This window comes from Microchirus variegatus, assembly GCF_963457635.1.
Source record: "Microchirus variegatus genome assembly, chromosome: 18".
In the NCBI taxonomy this organism is placed as follows: Eukaryota; Metazoa; Chordata; class Actinopteri; order Pleuronectiformes; family Soleidae; genus Microchirus; species Microchirus variegatus.
The window spans coordinates 12,748,235-12,764,615 of NC_139819.1; the positions used below are offsets into that span (position 1 = coordinate 12,748,235).

Here is a 16,381-nt window from a genome sequence, read left to right on the forward strand (position 1 = left end):
CCAAAATAGCATGTTTTCCATAGAGCTGACACAGCTCCTGATATAAATATAAAAATCTCATTCTGGAGTAATGAAAAAATCAATAATATAATCAGGCGAAAATTTAAAAAAATATATTTTGCCTATATTTTACACAGTGCACCTTTAAGCAGGGTATTAAAGTTTAAAGACTTTGTTGTTTGTGTAAAGACAAGAATAACTACATTATAAACTAGATATAGGTATCAGTCAGTAGTAAATGAGTAAATGTACTTTATGCAGATTTGTGCTTTTATAAAATAATTAAGAATGTTTAACAACTTTCTTTAAGTTCAATTACTTTCAAAGTACTACAAAGATCCCTGGTAACTTCAAATATAATATATGAATTTATCTGTTTTCCCCTTTGCTTTTTTGCTTCAGTTCTTATTGTTAGCTGTTATTCATTTTTGTATTTGATATTTCAAAAGCGATGGAACTACAAAATCTTCTGCAAAACAATTGTTCCTAATTCTACAACATGTATTATATTCAAATTAAAAACTCCACACTCCATAACAAATGATAAGTTATCAAAGCTGTTGTGTTTATTTTACCCAGGGCAATCATAGAAACACACATTAAATATTCTTTTTCATCAGAATATTACAAAAATATTAAATAAACAAAAGCCATTCAATAAGTTAATTTATATATTACAATAAATAGGCAGTATAGTTTTCTTTGAAGGACAGTGGAATCATTAATACCTTACCCTGTTAAAGTACACAAAATACAAAAATAAAAAGGCCAAACTGGACTGAATAGTGGCATTCTCTATGCACAATAAATTAAATAGAAATACAACATGTGAAAAGTCCAAAATAAGAAGTGCCAAAATAACTTTGTGGGTCAGTGTTGATGATGATGATGATGATGATGGAGCAGTTAGGCCTCACACTGATGTCTCGGATGGTGCAGATTTTATAAGTGGAGCTGATGATTTCACACATCTGGAACAAAAACAAAAACATCTGTATGAGATTTTTGAGCCAACTGCTGCTTTTAACACGCAATAATTTGAACTGTGACTTTTTAATTTGCTCTAATTTTTTGTTTTCCCTAAGGAAGGGTTTTTCAAGGGTTCTTGGAAACGCTAATGGTTCCAGTAAGAACCATTCAGATAACACTTTAAAACCCCTTTCCTGAATAAATTGTGTTAAAGGATTCTTGGTGGAACCTTTATAAAAAAAGGTTCTACCTGGAGGCAAAAAAGGGTTCTCCTATGAGGACAAGCCGAAGAACCTTATATGGTTCTACTTAGCACTTTTATTTCCAATAATACATATAAAAAGCCGCTTTGTAATGAACCAGCGTGTGGTTCTGAATGTGTCTGAACTGTATAACGTTTGTCTGAACAAGTCTGAAAGCACTTTTCTGCTCACACATGCTAACTAGAGATACCGGGGCAAAGTAAAGACTTGGAAGCGATCCAAAGATCCTGAGCAGAACACAGTCGATATACTCACTTTCTGTAGACGATGCAGTACATCGCGATGGCCAGGATCACGATGAGCATGAGTACGCCGAAGGTGATGCCGATCAGTTTCTCTAACTCAGGCAGAGTTTGGATGGGTTCGCTGAGGAAGAGGCAGCGGGGCCCACTGTACGAGGTCGTGCAGCTGTGGACCACACCATAGAAATATTAATGTCAAGTGCATTCCAGGGCTGAACACAAACCAACATGTACACGTGTGTGTGTTTGTTTTTGTTTAAACTTACATGCAAGAAGGTTTCTCGCTGTCCTGGGGAAATATGCACTGGCCACCGTTCTCACAGTAGCCTTCGTGTTCACCTGCACACGGCCTGTGTACGCGTAGAACCCGAGGATTGTCCGTACCACCTACAGAGAGAAGAAGACTCAGTTAGACGCGTTGTAACATGATACTGTGACGTGGAAAATGTAGTAAATTTAACCTTTGACTGGAAGTAAGAACACATTTTTTTATTTTGTTTAGTCTGTGTTCCATTGTGAAGAGAGCTAGGACCCATATTGGATTAAATAACCCCCCATTATTCCTTGACATGGACAAGACGGCTGATTGAAAAAGAGAATAATATTCATGCTCTCTAGGTTTCATTTAAGTCATTTATTAAACGTATTGCCATAGTGTGACCCTGCACTCCACTGATGACACTCACTGTTATTGCGCTGCGTTGTCAGAGATGTAGGAGGAGATGCTGTGGTCTGAATGTTGTCCGTCACAGTCGCAGATTGTCCTGTTGTGGTCAGGAGAAGAAGCACTGCCACCACTGAGGACAGGCCTGGTGGGGGGAGGGAAATGGTGGTAAATGATCAGAAATTATGAAGGTAAATCATTAGATTTAGTTGTAGAAAATGGTTTATTTAGTATTGTGCTGAAAATGTTCATTTTATGTTATTCTCAGAGAAATGCCTTAAAACTTCCATTACCTATATTTTCACACTTTACTGGAAAAAGAACTGATTTGGTAGAATTACAAAAAAAATTAAAAGAGAAACTCACCTTTCATCAGGAATACTTGTCTCTGTGCAAACATCTCGTCTTCAGTCAGTGATATGTGGCGGTGTGTCAGCTTCGCTTCCTCCCAGTAAGCCGTGTGATCGACAACAGGTTTTTGACCGACTTATATACTGTGCTCCCAACCACTGCAGAGACTCAAGCAGCCAATCAATGAGCCGTACGTTTTGTTGAAAAATGAGAAGCATTTCCGTCTAAAAAAGCCTTCCGCATCATTTCCTTTACCTGTGCCGGCTCTCTGCGTGCACAGACAAGGTCTACATGCTGACGATAGTGGTGGGGGCATGTGATCACCCAGAGGCTTTGTGATTGTGGCTTGTTCTTTAAAGGCTTCTGAACCCACGCATGTATCCAGGGTAGATTGATAGTTTCACTCAAATGCCTCCTTTGTGGTTTTCAACAGTTGCTTCAGTGACAGTTATGACCACGTTAAAGGCGCATTATGTAATCAATCTAAAGCAACTGGCAGTAAATTCCTCTGTCACAGAGACTCAGGAATAATGTTCATATAACGAACTGAACTCCCCAACAACAACAGTACAGCCAAAATATTTGCATTAAAAAAAATCGTTTGCAGACTGCAAATCATGTTTATGTTTTGGAATGTGGCGCCACCTACCGCCGTCTACCAATCATTGCAGTCAGTAGAGTCTCAGCTGCCGAGCAATCACGGGTTGCCAGTTACGCCTGAGCTACAATGGTGGAGAATGATGGAGGCCTCAGTATTTTGGCCACATCCTTACACATGGCGCCTTTAAAGTAGTCATATTATACCCTATTTCTCCAAGTTAACCTAGTTCCCTGGTGTCCTAATGAACATGTCTGTGACATGCTTTGGTCAAAATGCCATGAGGATGAAGCACCACAGCAGTTCAATCAAAACAGCCCTGTTAAGAGCGGTTGGTTTTGAGTGCCTGTCTCTTTAAATGCAAATGAGACATGGCAAACTACGTCAGCGTCACTGAGGCTCCAGCAGTTAGCATTTGGAAGAGCGATCATTTGCCGACTCTCGTTGGCACATTGCCGTCATATATAAAATGTATCCACTGGACACGTAAATCCTCTGAGGCTGGAAGTTTGTGTAGAACTCTGTGCTGCACTGTGGAGCCAAGAATAGAACACTTCGCAGACTTCCAGCTGAAGTTCAAACAGGGATGAATGGGTTGGTCTGAATATTTCATAAACCACTGACCTACTGGGATGTTCAAACGTGAACAGTTCTAGTGTTTACAGAGTTATTATTGTAATTAAAATGGTCCGAAATAGAGAACATATCCACTGAGCATCTGTTCTCAGGGAGTAAAATGCCTTGTTGATGCCAGAGGTCAGTGGAGAGTGGTGGTCAGATGACAGAAAGACACCAGCAACTTGCAATAGTAACTCAAATATCACCGGGTTCAACTCCTGAAACACTCACATGTACCTTAAAGAGGGACAAGTGAATGTTTGTGTGTTTAAAAAAAATGGTGAAAAAAATCAAATAAATGGCGTATTTAGCTTGCTGTACAGTGTTTTCTTTCATATTAATACCTGGAAACATCAGAGTTGGATATTTTAAAAGCCCACCTACAGGTGATTTTAAAGGGATAGTTTGGATTTTTGAACATTAACTTTTATGACACAGACTCTAGGAGTAGAGTGAATGCAGTGTTGTTAAATTATTTAACGAGGCTCCGGTTCGTAGATCCAGGCCCTCGAGCGGGGTTTCTCACTCCTGGTCCTGGGGAGCCACTGTCCTGCATGTTTTAGGTGTTTCCCTGCTCCAACGCACCTGATTCAAATAAATGTGTCTTTATCTGGCTTCAGCAGAGCTTGCTGATAAGTACCTCATCTGTGTACTATATAAAAATGGGCATTCATACATATCAACTCTGTAATTTGTTTTTGCAAATAAAGAGTAGAGATGACGGTTGTGTTCATTAAAAACACAAAATATAATCAAATTCATCATGTGCATACTCTTTTTGTAGGTTTTTGTGTTGCTGATCTGGCATCCCGTGCTGACAGTATACCCACTACAGTAGACCACACTGCACCACTGGTGGTTAATGATGTGTCCCAAACTCTCTCCCAGATCTACTTTTCTTTGCTATTTAACAACATTGCATCCACTCTACTCCTGGGGTCTGTTTCCTGCTTCCTGTATGCTGAAGCCAGGCTGCATCCCCTCGAGATTCTTCGACTGTTTTTTTGGGGGGGTTTTTATCCCCATAATGAACTTAAAGAAGTTACACGAACCTTTACACATCTAAAAGAATTCATTTGTAGTATTGGTGCAGAATTGGTTTTTATTAATACTCCTTTTCCAGTGACTCTGGAATGTTTAAAAATGAACCAAAATGAGTTCTGTAGAAAAAATATTGAATCTTAAGTCACAAAGAGGGAAACTCTGAAATAAATAACTTAAATTAAAAAAAAGAAATAAATAAACAAAAAAATTCACACAACACTGTATAAACCATGTAGAAAATATGTTCCCCAGCAGGAATGAAGTCCAGAGTTCATGGAGTCTGAAATAAATGTGTGTATGATATTTGGCAAGGTGTGTGTGTGTGTGTGTGCGTATACTTAATGTATGGTATGTATGTTGTAGTACTGTATGCATATACATACGTATCTTATAGCATTCATTAAAGTGAATGGCGTTATAGTGGTGTCTGTGTGTTTAATGCATCAGTGCGTTTCTGGCAGCCGTCACAGTGTTCTTCATCAACATGGCGACTGTCATTGGACCCACGCCTCCAGGAACAGGAGTGATGATGCCCGCCTTCTCCTTCACGCCTGCAAATCCAACGCATGAAGTTAAGACATGAGTGTCTCTCGTTTACTTCTCAAAATTATTCCTACAAATTCCTGCAAATAATAACCACCTAAGACTTCAAATGTATGCTTTTGAGCTGTTGAGGACTACATTTTGTCAAACAGCTCAACAATATTAAAGGTGCCATATGTAAGAATGTGGCCAAAAACAGTTACTACATTCAAATTCAAAATACCGAGGTCTTTTAGTTTTCGTTTTCTGACGTAACTGGCAACCCCTGGTTGCTCGGCAGCTGAGACTCTATTGACTGCAGTGGTCGGTAGACGGCGGTAGGTGGCGCCACATGCCAAAACATGATTTACAGTCTGCAAAATATTTTTTTTATGCAAATATTTTGGCTCTACGGTTGTTGTTGGTGAGTTCAGTTTGTTATATGAACATTATTCCTGAGTCTCTGTGACATATTAGGAGGATTTTATGGCCAGTTGATTTAGATTTATTACATAATGCACCTTTAAGTAGTGCCTTCTCATCATTATTAAAAATTACACTTTTCAGTCCCAGAACCAAATCACTTTGGTCACAAGGATACAAGATAAATCAAATAAAAAGTGTAATTTAACCATTTTCAAATATGAAACCCCTACTTATTAATTTTAGTGTTCACTGAATGTCTTTTATATAACTAGTTTTTGGGGTTTTCTTACTGCTCCTTTAGAAATGGTTCAAATGTAAACATTTACCCTCAAAGTCCACGTCACCAATGAGCCGGAGTTTTCCCGTCGTCGGATCCTTGATACGATTTATGCCCACATCAATGACTGCTGCGCCCTCTTTCACCATATCTGCTGTGATCAGTCTGGGAACACCTATGCCCGAGGAAAGAATTTGTTAAAAAAAAAGAAATAAACAGATTCTCCCAACAAATGTGGGGGTGGCATATCAGCAAAAATGTCCCTCTCTGTTGTAAGAAACAAGGCAAAGGACTGTTAGTGCACCGGACATGTGGGCTGTGCATTAAAGAGGGATGTGTGCATGTTCCAAGATTGTGAGTTCACCGGACTTGAGATGTAGATGCCCAGAGCTGTGAAGCAGCGTCGACAGCTGAATTTTGAGGACACAGAAATATCACCAAGAAACTACAGCACACGCTAACATCCTGAGCTAGGTCTCATGTTGGATTGAGGTTCATTCAGAATGCGACAGTGATTCATAATAGCTTGTTGAGGGTACATAAGGTTTTATGAGGTTGGACACACCTACAACGCAAGATCCTGAGGATGTCCTCGCTACCTGCAAATTATCCATTCACTGTAATAGGTGGCGCCTTTAGCACGTGCTAAAGAAATATTGCTGAATAGACAAATACCATTATTACAGCAAGGGCTGTTGGTTTGCTGCCAGGGCAAAGTCCATTTGTTGTCCAGATAAACTGATTCAGACATTTGTGATCTCACATACAGCTGCTACTAGGTGTGGTATAAATGTTTAGGGGACATTATGAACTAAATTGTTGACATAATGTCCCCTTGTAGTGATGCTCGTCATCTACATTTTAAAGCGGACCTAGATAACTTCCAATTAACGCTGTTTTTTTGGTGTGTATCTGCATCATTACCTCGTTTGCGAAGCCCTGAAGGTTCAAAACAAACAGTTCAGCCATTGCTGAGAACGATGTGTTTTATTGTAATCTCGGGCTCAGCGAGATCTCCCTTATGGTTACGTAAACAGCGGTTCTCCTGAACAGCAGATCGTCCTGCTCCGGGCACTAGTCCGGGCCCGTCTGGTTGCGTACATAGAACCGCAGACGAAGAAGAACGTCCGTTGTGGAGGTGTTTCACGAGCGACAGTGTCTTCTGACTCTGGGTCTGACTTCGGGTCAAAGTCTTAAAAGGGACTGCGGCGGGGAGTCGTGAAGAAGCTATGTTTTGATAATGAGCAGCAGTGCATCCACCGTTCCAGAGGGGGGAGCTGCGCTTCTGAGAGCTGGTGTGCTATGTCACTTCCGAATATTGGCCAATCACAAGACAGTTGGGAAGGCTCTACGCTGGCTGGCCAATCACAACACACTCTGTCTTCTGGGGGTGAGATTTCAGTTTGAAACACCGCGGCTGAGGACAGCGTCAGTAAGGAGAGATTTCTATCGGCTCGTTTACACCAACTAGGAGGTTTTTGACCATAAAAACAAGTCAATGTATGTAAGTAGACCTCCATAAATCACATATGTGCAACAGGACCACTCTATGTAAGCTTTAAATTACACAATGTCAGAATTCAAACCTCTGTGAAAGCCTGAGCAGGTCTTTGCGCTAAAGCCGTGTTCTGATTGAGTGGAACAGTTCCATTGGGAATAGTACCAAAAATAACCACTCTTCTGTTGGGGTACCAGAGTAAAATGGTACATTAAGATCAGGCTGGAGCTAAACTGGAAAAATATCTGTAAAAATAAAACAATGTAATCATATTTGTACAAAATGCTATAACATAGGCTACTGTTCCTGATCTGAAGAGATGAGTGTTTGTACATTAGAAGTCACTGGTATTGCCTTGTCCTATATTACCACAACATATATTTTAAGACAGCTATAACAAACAATACTGTGGGACAGCCAATCCCACATAGCGATCCTTTAATCACTGGTTTTAGAGGAGAGCTGTGACAGGTACCACTTCACCTCGTACTAAACAGGATAAGATGACTCTCTGGGCAAGGAGGAAGTGATAACACTACTGTGATGTTGGCTGCTGGGAATCTGACAAAGTGAAATCAAGCGTGGAGTTGCGCAACAGTGGGATCGTGTCTGAGTCAAAGGACAATTAAGGACCAGATTTAACGGTCCAAAATGCCACTGGTGAAGAGACACATTGAGTCCAAACTGCACCCGGAGACTAATCACCTACAAATTAGAATCATGGAACATTTCATAACCATTAATCATGGCTGTGGTGTGGTTGTGTAGAGGAAGTGTAACTATATCAAACAGAAAGTGAAGTGTTCTTCCCAGAGAGCTGCTGTTAGTCATCAGGTAAAGCCCATTTATTTGAAACATGGCACCCCTTAAAGGCAACATATTACAAAAGAGATTTTCAGCACATGCTGTTGGCCTGAACTGATCAATGACATTCCATTAGCAACAGATTTCAATCCAGGACCTCATCCAAGGACTACAGGTGGGGCAGAACGCCAGGTAAATACACCTGATTACTTAGATTCCAAGAAAATCACTTCAAGTAAGGGCTGGTTAGCACTTTCACAATCGTTCCTCCTTCCTGCATTAAGAAACATAATATGGCAGTGCCAACATTATGAAATGGCACCTGACTGTGGTTTAAGGAGTGTCCACCACTTCAGGGACACCATGAAAAGTAGATTCACTCCGCTTAATATGTAATCTGCTTCATTTATAACGTGCAAAGACATAATACATTAGTAGATAACGGGTTTCAAGAGAAAACAACAAGGAGCAGCGACTCAAAATACGAGTTAATCCCATCATTTGAAAGTGAAAAGGGAACATAATACCGCTGTTACTCAGACTGTGTGTCATGGAAGTCCACTTGTGTTTCATCTTTGATTTAACGTGCTCATTGTAGCTGTGATCACAACACAAACAGTGACTATAATAGACGCAAACTGAGCTTCTTCTCAAGCACAGACGGTCGTTCACCTCATGGGAAAATGAGAGCCATGTACTCAAGCATCTGATTTCAAATTAAAGGAGACATATTATACCCTATTTCTCCAAGTTAAACTAGTTCCCTGGTGTCCTAATGAACATGTCTGTGACATGCTTTGGTCAAAATACCATAAGGATAAAGCACCACAGCAGTTTAATCACCCTGCCAAAACAGCCTTGTTCAGAAAGCACAGTTTAGTAGTATCTCTTTAGGTCCACCTAAAAAAAAAAAAAAAAAATACAAAAAACTTGGGACAGGCTACTGGGAGCTAACAGCAGTTAGCATTTGGAAAAGTGATCATTTGCAGGCTCTAGCAGGCACATTGTCGTCATATATAACATGTATCCACTGGACATATAAATCCTCTGAGGCTGGAAGTTTGTGTAGGACTCTGTGCTGCACTGTGGAGACAAGAATAGAACTTTTCGCGGACTTCCGTTTTTCGGATCCTGTTGCCCTCGCCAGCACTCTCCGCGTGTTTTATGGAAAAAGCAGAGCGCCGCGAGACAACAATTCCAGGAATTTAGCGCATTGTGACGTCCCAGTGAGCGCGGAAGTCAACATTGCGTGTTTTTTCTCCTGTACTTAAACTGAGGAGGACCACAAAAACATGAGTCATCTTTTTTCACACTTTGCCAACTGATAGGACCTCCAGAGTCCCAAATATAAGGATTTAAGTCAACTGACTTTATTTCTGTTAGCCTGAAACTGTCACATTTATGTAATACTTACCATAATATGGATTTACAAAAAAAAAAACTCTATATAAATATATTAAACAATCAATCAATCAAGGATCATTTAAGAACAAGACATATGAATACATTTCCTTGGAAATAATTATTAACTTGTCACTGTTTCTGGGATTTTATTGGCCAAAGGATTATTTGAGTAAATCGGCATCAGAGTGAAAGGTCAGACAGTAATGAGCTGCACCGGAACTCTGGCCTGAAATTACCTGCAGCTGCAATAATGATGTCAGCCAGGCTGGTGAGCTCCTTCAGCTGCTCCCTTGGTGTACATCTGTGGGCGATGGTCACTGTGGCGTCTCCTGACAGGAAACAGGTGGGTGGGGAAATTGAATTTCATATCGGGGGCTCAAAGCTGTAAAAATACAGACATTTTGAAATGAAATGAAACGTGCCCAGCCCAGTGTCCTTCAATTCATCCCCTCTTTGACAAACTGAACACGGACAGGCCGGGGCATTCTCCAGTGAGGCAATAATGATGAGCGACAACAATATGACGACATTTGACCCTGATCTTTATCTAAGAGTTGTGAGGACAACCTGCTGCGACAATGAACGCGGTGGCGTGTGCCGCAAGGACACACACGAGGAGGTCTACTGAGAAGATAAGAATGAGAAGGTGGGGAAGGCAAGTCACAGCACATACCACATCAAAGCACTTCCACATACCTTGTGTGTGTGTGTGTGTGTGTGTGAGAGAGAGAGGGAACGGGGGTAATAAAAGTTGATCAAAACATGCCAATGTTTATTTAAGCGTGCTTTTTTTATATATATTATTATCATTTATGTCAAGTATGTTCCCTTGAATTCTAAACAATTTCAGAAATGAATTCTGGACGGCGACTGAAGCATTATCTGGTCTGTAGTTTTCCCTTCACGTAATAAAAAGGCAGCATGAGACTTTCTGCGTCAGATGTGTTTTCTAACAGCAGGAAAAACACAGAGCGTCCAGGAGAGTGGTGGTGCCAGGGCTGTGCGTGCAAGAGGCGGCAGCAGCAGCAGCAGACTTAACCATTAGATAATTATTTGAGGATTTGACCACGGAGCTGGCAGGAGAAACTCTAGAAATGCTTTGTTTAACCTCAAATATACACCCACTCCAAACCATCTCTGCAGACAAATTGGGCTTTGATGCACTGTCTGAAAGCAGCTAATGATATTATACACTGGGCACTGGTCAGTGACACACTCACACCGGCATTTACCTAACGTTAAATCAAGACGTAAAAAAAAAAGACGAATGCATGAATGAATCCTGTAACACATCACATTTCTGCACAGCTGTAATTCCTCCACCTGTTTTTGCACACATGTTATTCCAGACTTAATCTGCCCTGTAACAGTAGTAATGCAAGTCGGTCTCATCTTAGTTGCTTCATATATGCAGTACATTCAAACCTCCCTTCCTTTCCTTATAAGGAGAGCTGATATTATTTCCTCCAGTGGCTCTCATTGCCAAAATCTCTCGCCCTGTGCTTTTCCTTCACACTCCCTCGTCTTGACTCACTGAACTCATCCAGCAGGACATGCATCAGCATTTGTTTGTTATCGTAGGCCCGGAGTCATTAAAGTCTTCATTTACTTATCACATCCTGTCAAAATGCACAAAGTTCCAAATAACCTTCAGCGAAAGCCAAGATGGAATATTTGGTATAGAAGAAGAAGAATAAAAAAAAGAGTTGCATTCCAATTATATTGCAATACTTTTGCAACGTTTTTCACACACACACACAGAGAATATGCACTCACCCCCAGGGCGTTCATGGTTACGATCAGTGTGCAGCAACATTGCGATGGGCATTCCAACATTTTTGGAGCGACCAGCAACCAGCACATTCTTCCCCACTGTCTCAATACCTGCACAAACACATATTCAGGGGGAAAGAAACACAAGATAGTGTGTTTGAGATACTTTGTGGACTAAAAAATAAAAAATAAAAAATACCAGAACCAAGGGCAGTACTTCATCTTTGACTCGTATTGTGGGACAACAAAAGGGTCTAAAAAAACTTTTTTTCCACAGACCTAACTGGAAATTCTTTTTTTAGGGATTACAGAAGATGTGATTCTATGGCGTTATTTATTCATAACATTTCAGCACAATGTAAATCGGTTGTTCTGATAGAGAGAGAATGACACACGTGCACCTCTGTTTGGCTTTGACCTATCACAGGGCAGTTCAAGGACACGGAGCATGCTTCTATTGGCTGTTAAGACTACAGCTACTCTGTATGAATGGAATGATTTGCTACTCGAGCAATGGCAACAACTGCCAAATGACAATAATTATGTGCAACAAAACAAACAATAGAGTGTGTTTCAGTGTTTCAGAGACGGATAGATGGGTCACTCAGGACAGAGCGTGGCGATCCAAAAACAGCAGTATTTCAACACGCTGTGGATGAAACTGAACAATGAGCTAGTTTTCTATAGATCCTGGCAACTGCAGCTTTAACATTATATGCAATATGAAAAAGGATCTTTAGTACCTTGTCCAATCAGCCCAGTATTGTGCAGTGCAGAGGCATCACCATCATCATCATTGTCATATTGTACAAAAGGCTTTCACTCTCATTGGCTGGTATAGAACTTGAGAAAAGTTTTAACAATCAAGGGCCCTTTTTACTCAATTGTCTCCGATTCCCTGCTTTCTAGTAGTAAAACATCTCATCTCTTAGCAACAGCAGTGACGTGAACTGACCTCACCAAACCACTGAGGTCAACTGAGACCAAAGCCTTAACCTGCACATACACGAACAACAGCGCCCTCTCCTGGGTTGAATCAGTAACGTGACCACCTTCAACAGCAGCCAATTTTGACTACGAACCGCTTGTACACAATGAAAAGACTGTGATGTACACACAGTTAACTGAACACACTTTGTTTAACTTGCCTGCAGTAAGTGTATTATTATTTTTGTTTAGTGAGTGTTTTTATTAACTGAATCTAGGAGCAGCTCTTTGGGGACATTTCTAATTTTACAGCCAGTACAACCTAAATTTAAACTCTAAACACAATGACCTCATGGAAATAGTGAATACTTCTTAAAAACCAAATATGTCATTTTTATTACAACTTCCTTCGCGATCTAACCTTATCTGTTAAAGTGTAATAGAAATACCACAATAGTAATAGAAATACTGTTATACTGTATATACCAGGGTATATGATTGGAGTGGAGGAGTGCATATAAAATTAAACAAATAACACGAGATAATACTTTTTTTAATTATTTTTTTTTTTTCATTCACCTGATCTTTTGATGATCTCCCAGACAGCTGCAGGCGTGGCAGGCACCATGGACCTCTGGTCCAGACACAGCTTTCCGATATTTACAATATGGAAACCATCCACATCCTTCTCTGGAGCAATGGCATTACACACGGCCCGTTCGTTGATGTGCTCTAACAAGGGGAGAAACAAAAAGAAGCAAAACACTTGCCTATCATTCACTATTCAGTATATCGTTTGTGTCTAGACACGTGTAGTACAATAGGCTCAGGTTCAGTTGTGTATAGTAAATAATCAGTATTCGAGTCAGGTCACATTCAAAGGCAATACATTTAAGAGCAGAAATGAAATAAGCCAAATGTTTACTATATATGTGGGATTACCACCATGTGTTTACCGGGAAGTGGCAGCTGCACCAACAGACCGCTGACCCTCCAGTCACGGTTCATCTTGTCAATCAGCTCCAACAATTCCTCCTGGGAGATGGAGCTCGGCCGCACCACTGTATCGCTGGAAATACCTGGCGAGCACGTACACATGACATACAAAAATGTTTTTTTTCCGTCTGCATGTTCATGTGTGTGAAAACATACTAAATTCAATAAGGTTTGCATGGACACACACACGTGCTGTGAAAAATCATTATGCAAATAGCGTTTGCTCACAACTGACCAAGGATGCTGGCCGCTCGGGTCTTGTTCCGAACATAGGTGCGGCTGGCTGGGTTGTCTCCCACTAGAACCACTCCTAGATGGGGTCTCATGTTGCCCTGAGCGACCAGCTCTTCCACATCACGCTGGATTTCTCTGTGGAGCTGACGAGCCAACTCTGTCCCCGAAATCACCACAGCAGCATGTCTGGGAATTGATAATCATAAAGACAGCTCGTACCAAATCACTGATTAAAACACACACACACACACACACCACGGCCCTGCATTCTTCTTAATTGTCTAGTAAGCTTCCACTTCAAAAATCGAAACACAGCCTCCATAAAACAACTCCCTTGCCCAAAGTACACTTATTATAAGGCTACAATAACAGCTTATTCTTAGGCTATAAAATATATATTATCAATCTATGTAGAATATATAGGCTGTGACCCGTTTTTATTTTTATTTTAAAGCATTTATATAGAAAAAAAAACAAAGATATTTGTCGATAGTACATTCAATTTCATGAATTTCCTGAACAGAGTTACACTGGACCTTTAAATAAACATTATGTAGAGCTGAAAAACTGCATATTTAATATATAAATACAGGAAAAACCTAAAAAAAACAACATAAATAAATAAATAACCAACAGTCAGTTGTAAAATAAAGATCAATTATTAAAAAATAAAAAAATAAAAATAAAAAAATGCTAAATCGCCAGATTTAGCATTTTTTTTCAGTTATTGCTTGGTCCAATAACCGATACAGAAAATGATATATGCTTTCCCTTGCACCCAAAGACAGCAGTAATTTATTCTCTTCTGTACTCAGTCTGTACTAAGTCAAGGAGGTATAGTCATTAATCATATCAGCAGATGTTGTGTTTGCCCATAACCGATAATCTACCGATATCGTGCCGATAATATCGTGCATCCCTTGACATAATTCTCGACTGAAACACGTGGTTTTGTGTTAATTTGCTGAATTTGACAGTTTAGCATCAGCTGACCGTCCTCTATAAAGCAGCAGCAGCAGTTTCCATTATATGAACAGTGGATGTCGTTAATGCTTCAGCCAGTGAAACAGCAGCAGGTCATGTCACAGCGGTTTATTGTCAACATTTTTGGGGGGGGGGGGGGGGTTAACCGGACCAGTTCTTTGGGGGATGACCGTTAATCCTGCCCTCTCGACGCCCCTGTCATTCACCGTCCACTGACACGTGACGGTTAAAACACGCCTTCCGCCGCCGATGCTCATTCATCACCGCGTCTGCAAAGTGTTGTAACCGCCGTGAATGGAAACGAGCGCGAACCGTGACGCTGCAGACGTGCAGCCGCTTACCTGGTCGCCGTCTGGTGCAGATGTCTTCTCTGACTCTCGTATTTTCTGTGGCTCCGCAGTTTGGCCCGGCAGCGGTGATGGTGTGCCGTTAACGGGCTACAAATCCTGAAGGAGGAGCGTAGCGGTGAAACCGAGGCCGCCATCTTTGTGTGCGTGTGTCGTAAAGCGTGTGCACGTCGTTAGGCGCGTTTTGGTGCGCGCGCGAGGGAGACTGATATAGGCTGCTTGTGAATGATAAAGGCTGTGGAGTGCACACAGTTTGCTGAACACACTTTGTTTAAATTGTCTGTGTCGTAGATTAATTATTATTTGTTTATACTGTGTGTTTATAAAGGGAATCCAGGAATAACACTTCGAGTGATGCTCCCACCACATAGGTCAATAAAAACAAGATAAAAGTCAGGAAATGCATAGCCATGCCTTGGATCAAGAAGATCAATGGATCAATGTTTCATGCATCACACATGAAAAAGGAGGTTATAACCTATGGACAGGGCATTTCTGCCAGTGTGATGGAAAAAAAGATCATCTAATTCATTTGAATGACTTAGTATCTCAAAATAATGAGAAAGGGTTTATAGCAAGTCATTATTTTGAGATAGAAAGTCATTATTCTGAGATAATAAGTCATCATTTTCAGATAGCAAGTCATTATTTTGACATACTAAGTCATTATTTTGAGATACTAAGTCATTATTTTGAGATGCTTTCTCATTATCTTGAGATACCAAGTCATTATTTTGAGATACTAAGTCATTATCTTGAGATACTTTCTCATTATCTTGAGATACTTTCTCATTATCTTGAGATACTTTCTCATTATTTAGAGATACTTTCTCATTATCTTGATATACTACGTCATTATTTTGAGATACTAAGTCATTATTTTGAGATACTTTCTCATTATTCTGAGATACTAAGTCATTATTTTGAGATAGAAAGTCATTATTCTGAGATAATAAGTCATTCTTTTGAAATAGCAAGTCATTATTTTGATATAAACTCTCATTATTTTGATATACTTGCTCATTATTTTTGAGATAGTAAGTCATTATTTTGATTAACTTTCTCATTATTTTGAGATACTAAGTCATCATATTGAGATAGCAAGTCATTATTTTAAGATAATAAGTCATTGTTTTGAGATACTAAGTCATTACGTTCAGGTACTTTCTCATTATTTTCAGATATTAACTCATTATTATGATTTACAGGATCTTTTGTTTTTCATCACACTGGGCTTCCATGGGCTTCCATAATAACCACATGAACATATACTTTAAACACAGGTTGTTGATTATATAAGCATAATGAGTAGGGGTGAGAATCACCGGGTATCTCAGGATATGATAAGGGATGCATGATCCACGATACCAATAATATCAGGATACTGCGATAATCAGTATATTGCAAGAAAAATCATATAGCGATGCACAACGATATCTG

The 16,381-nt window shown here is 40.1% G+C and overlaps 1 protein-coding gene across 1 annotated transcript; it reads right to left on the reverse strand.

The window, feature by feature from the left end:
* Positions 1–5,184: 5,184 nt before the first annotated feature.
* Positions 5,185–15,081, reverse strand: LOC310940506 (bifunctional methylenetetrahydrofolate dehydrogenase/cyclohydrolase 2, mitochondrial-like; the record flags this gene model as incomplete). The annotated part of the gene is made up of 8 exons (XM_083905484.1): positions 14,936–15,081; positions 13,612–13,796; positions 13,337–13,459; positions 12,960–13,112; positions 11,457–11,564; positions 9,917–10,009; positions 6,024–6,149; positions 5,185–5,300 (listed from the first exon to the last, which is right to left on the reverse strand). The coding sequence occupies exons 1-8, from the start codon at positions 15,076–15,078 to the stop codon at positions 5,185–5,187; spliced, it is 1,047 nt and encodes a 348-aa protein (XP_083761610.1). The 5' UTR covers positions 15,079–15,081.
* Between the last annotated feature and the right edge of the window lie 1,300 nt (positions 15,082–16,381).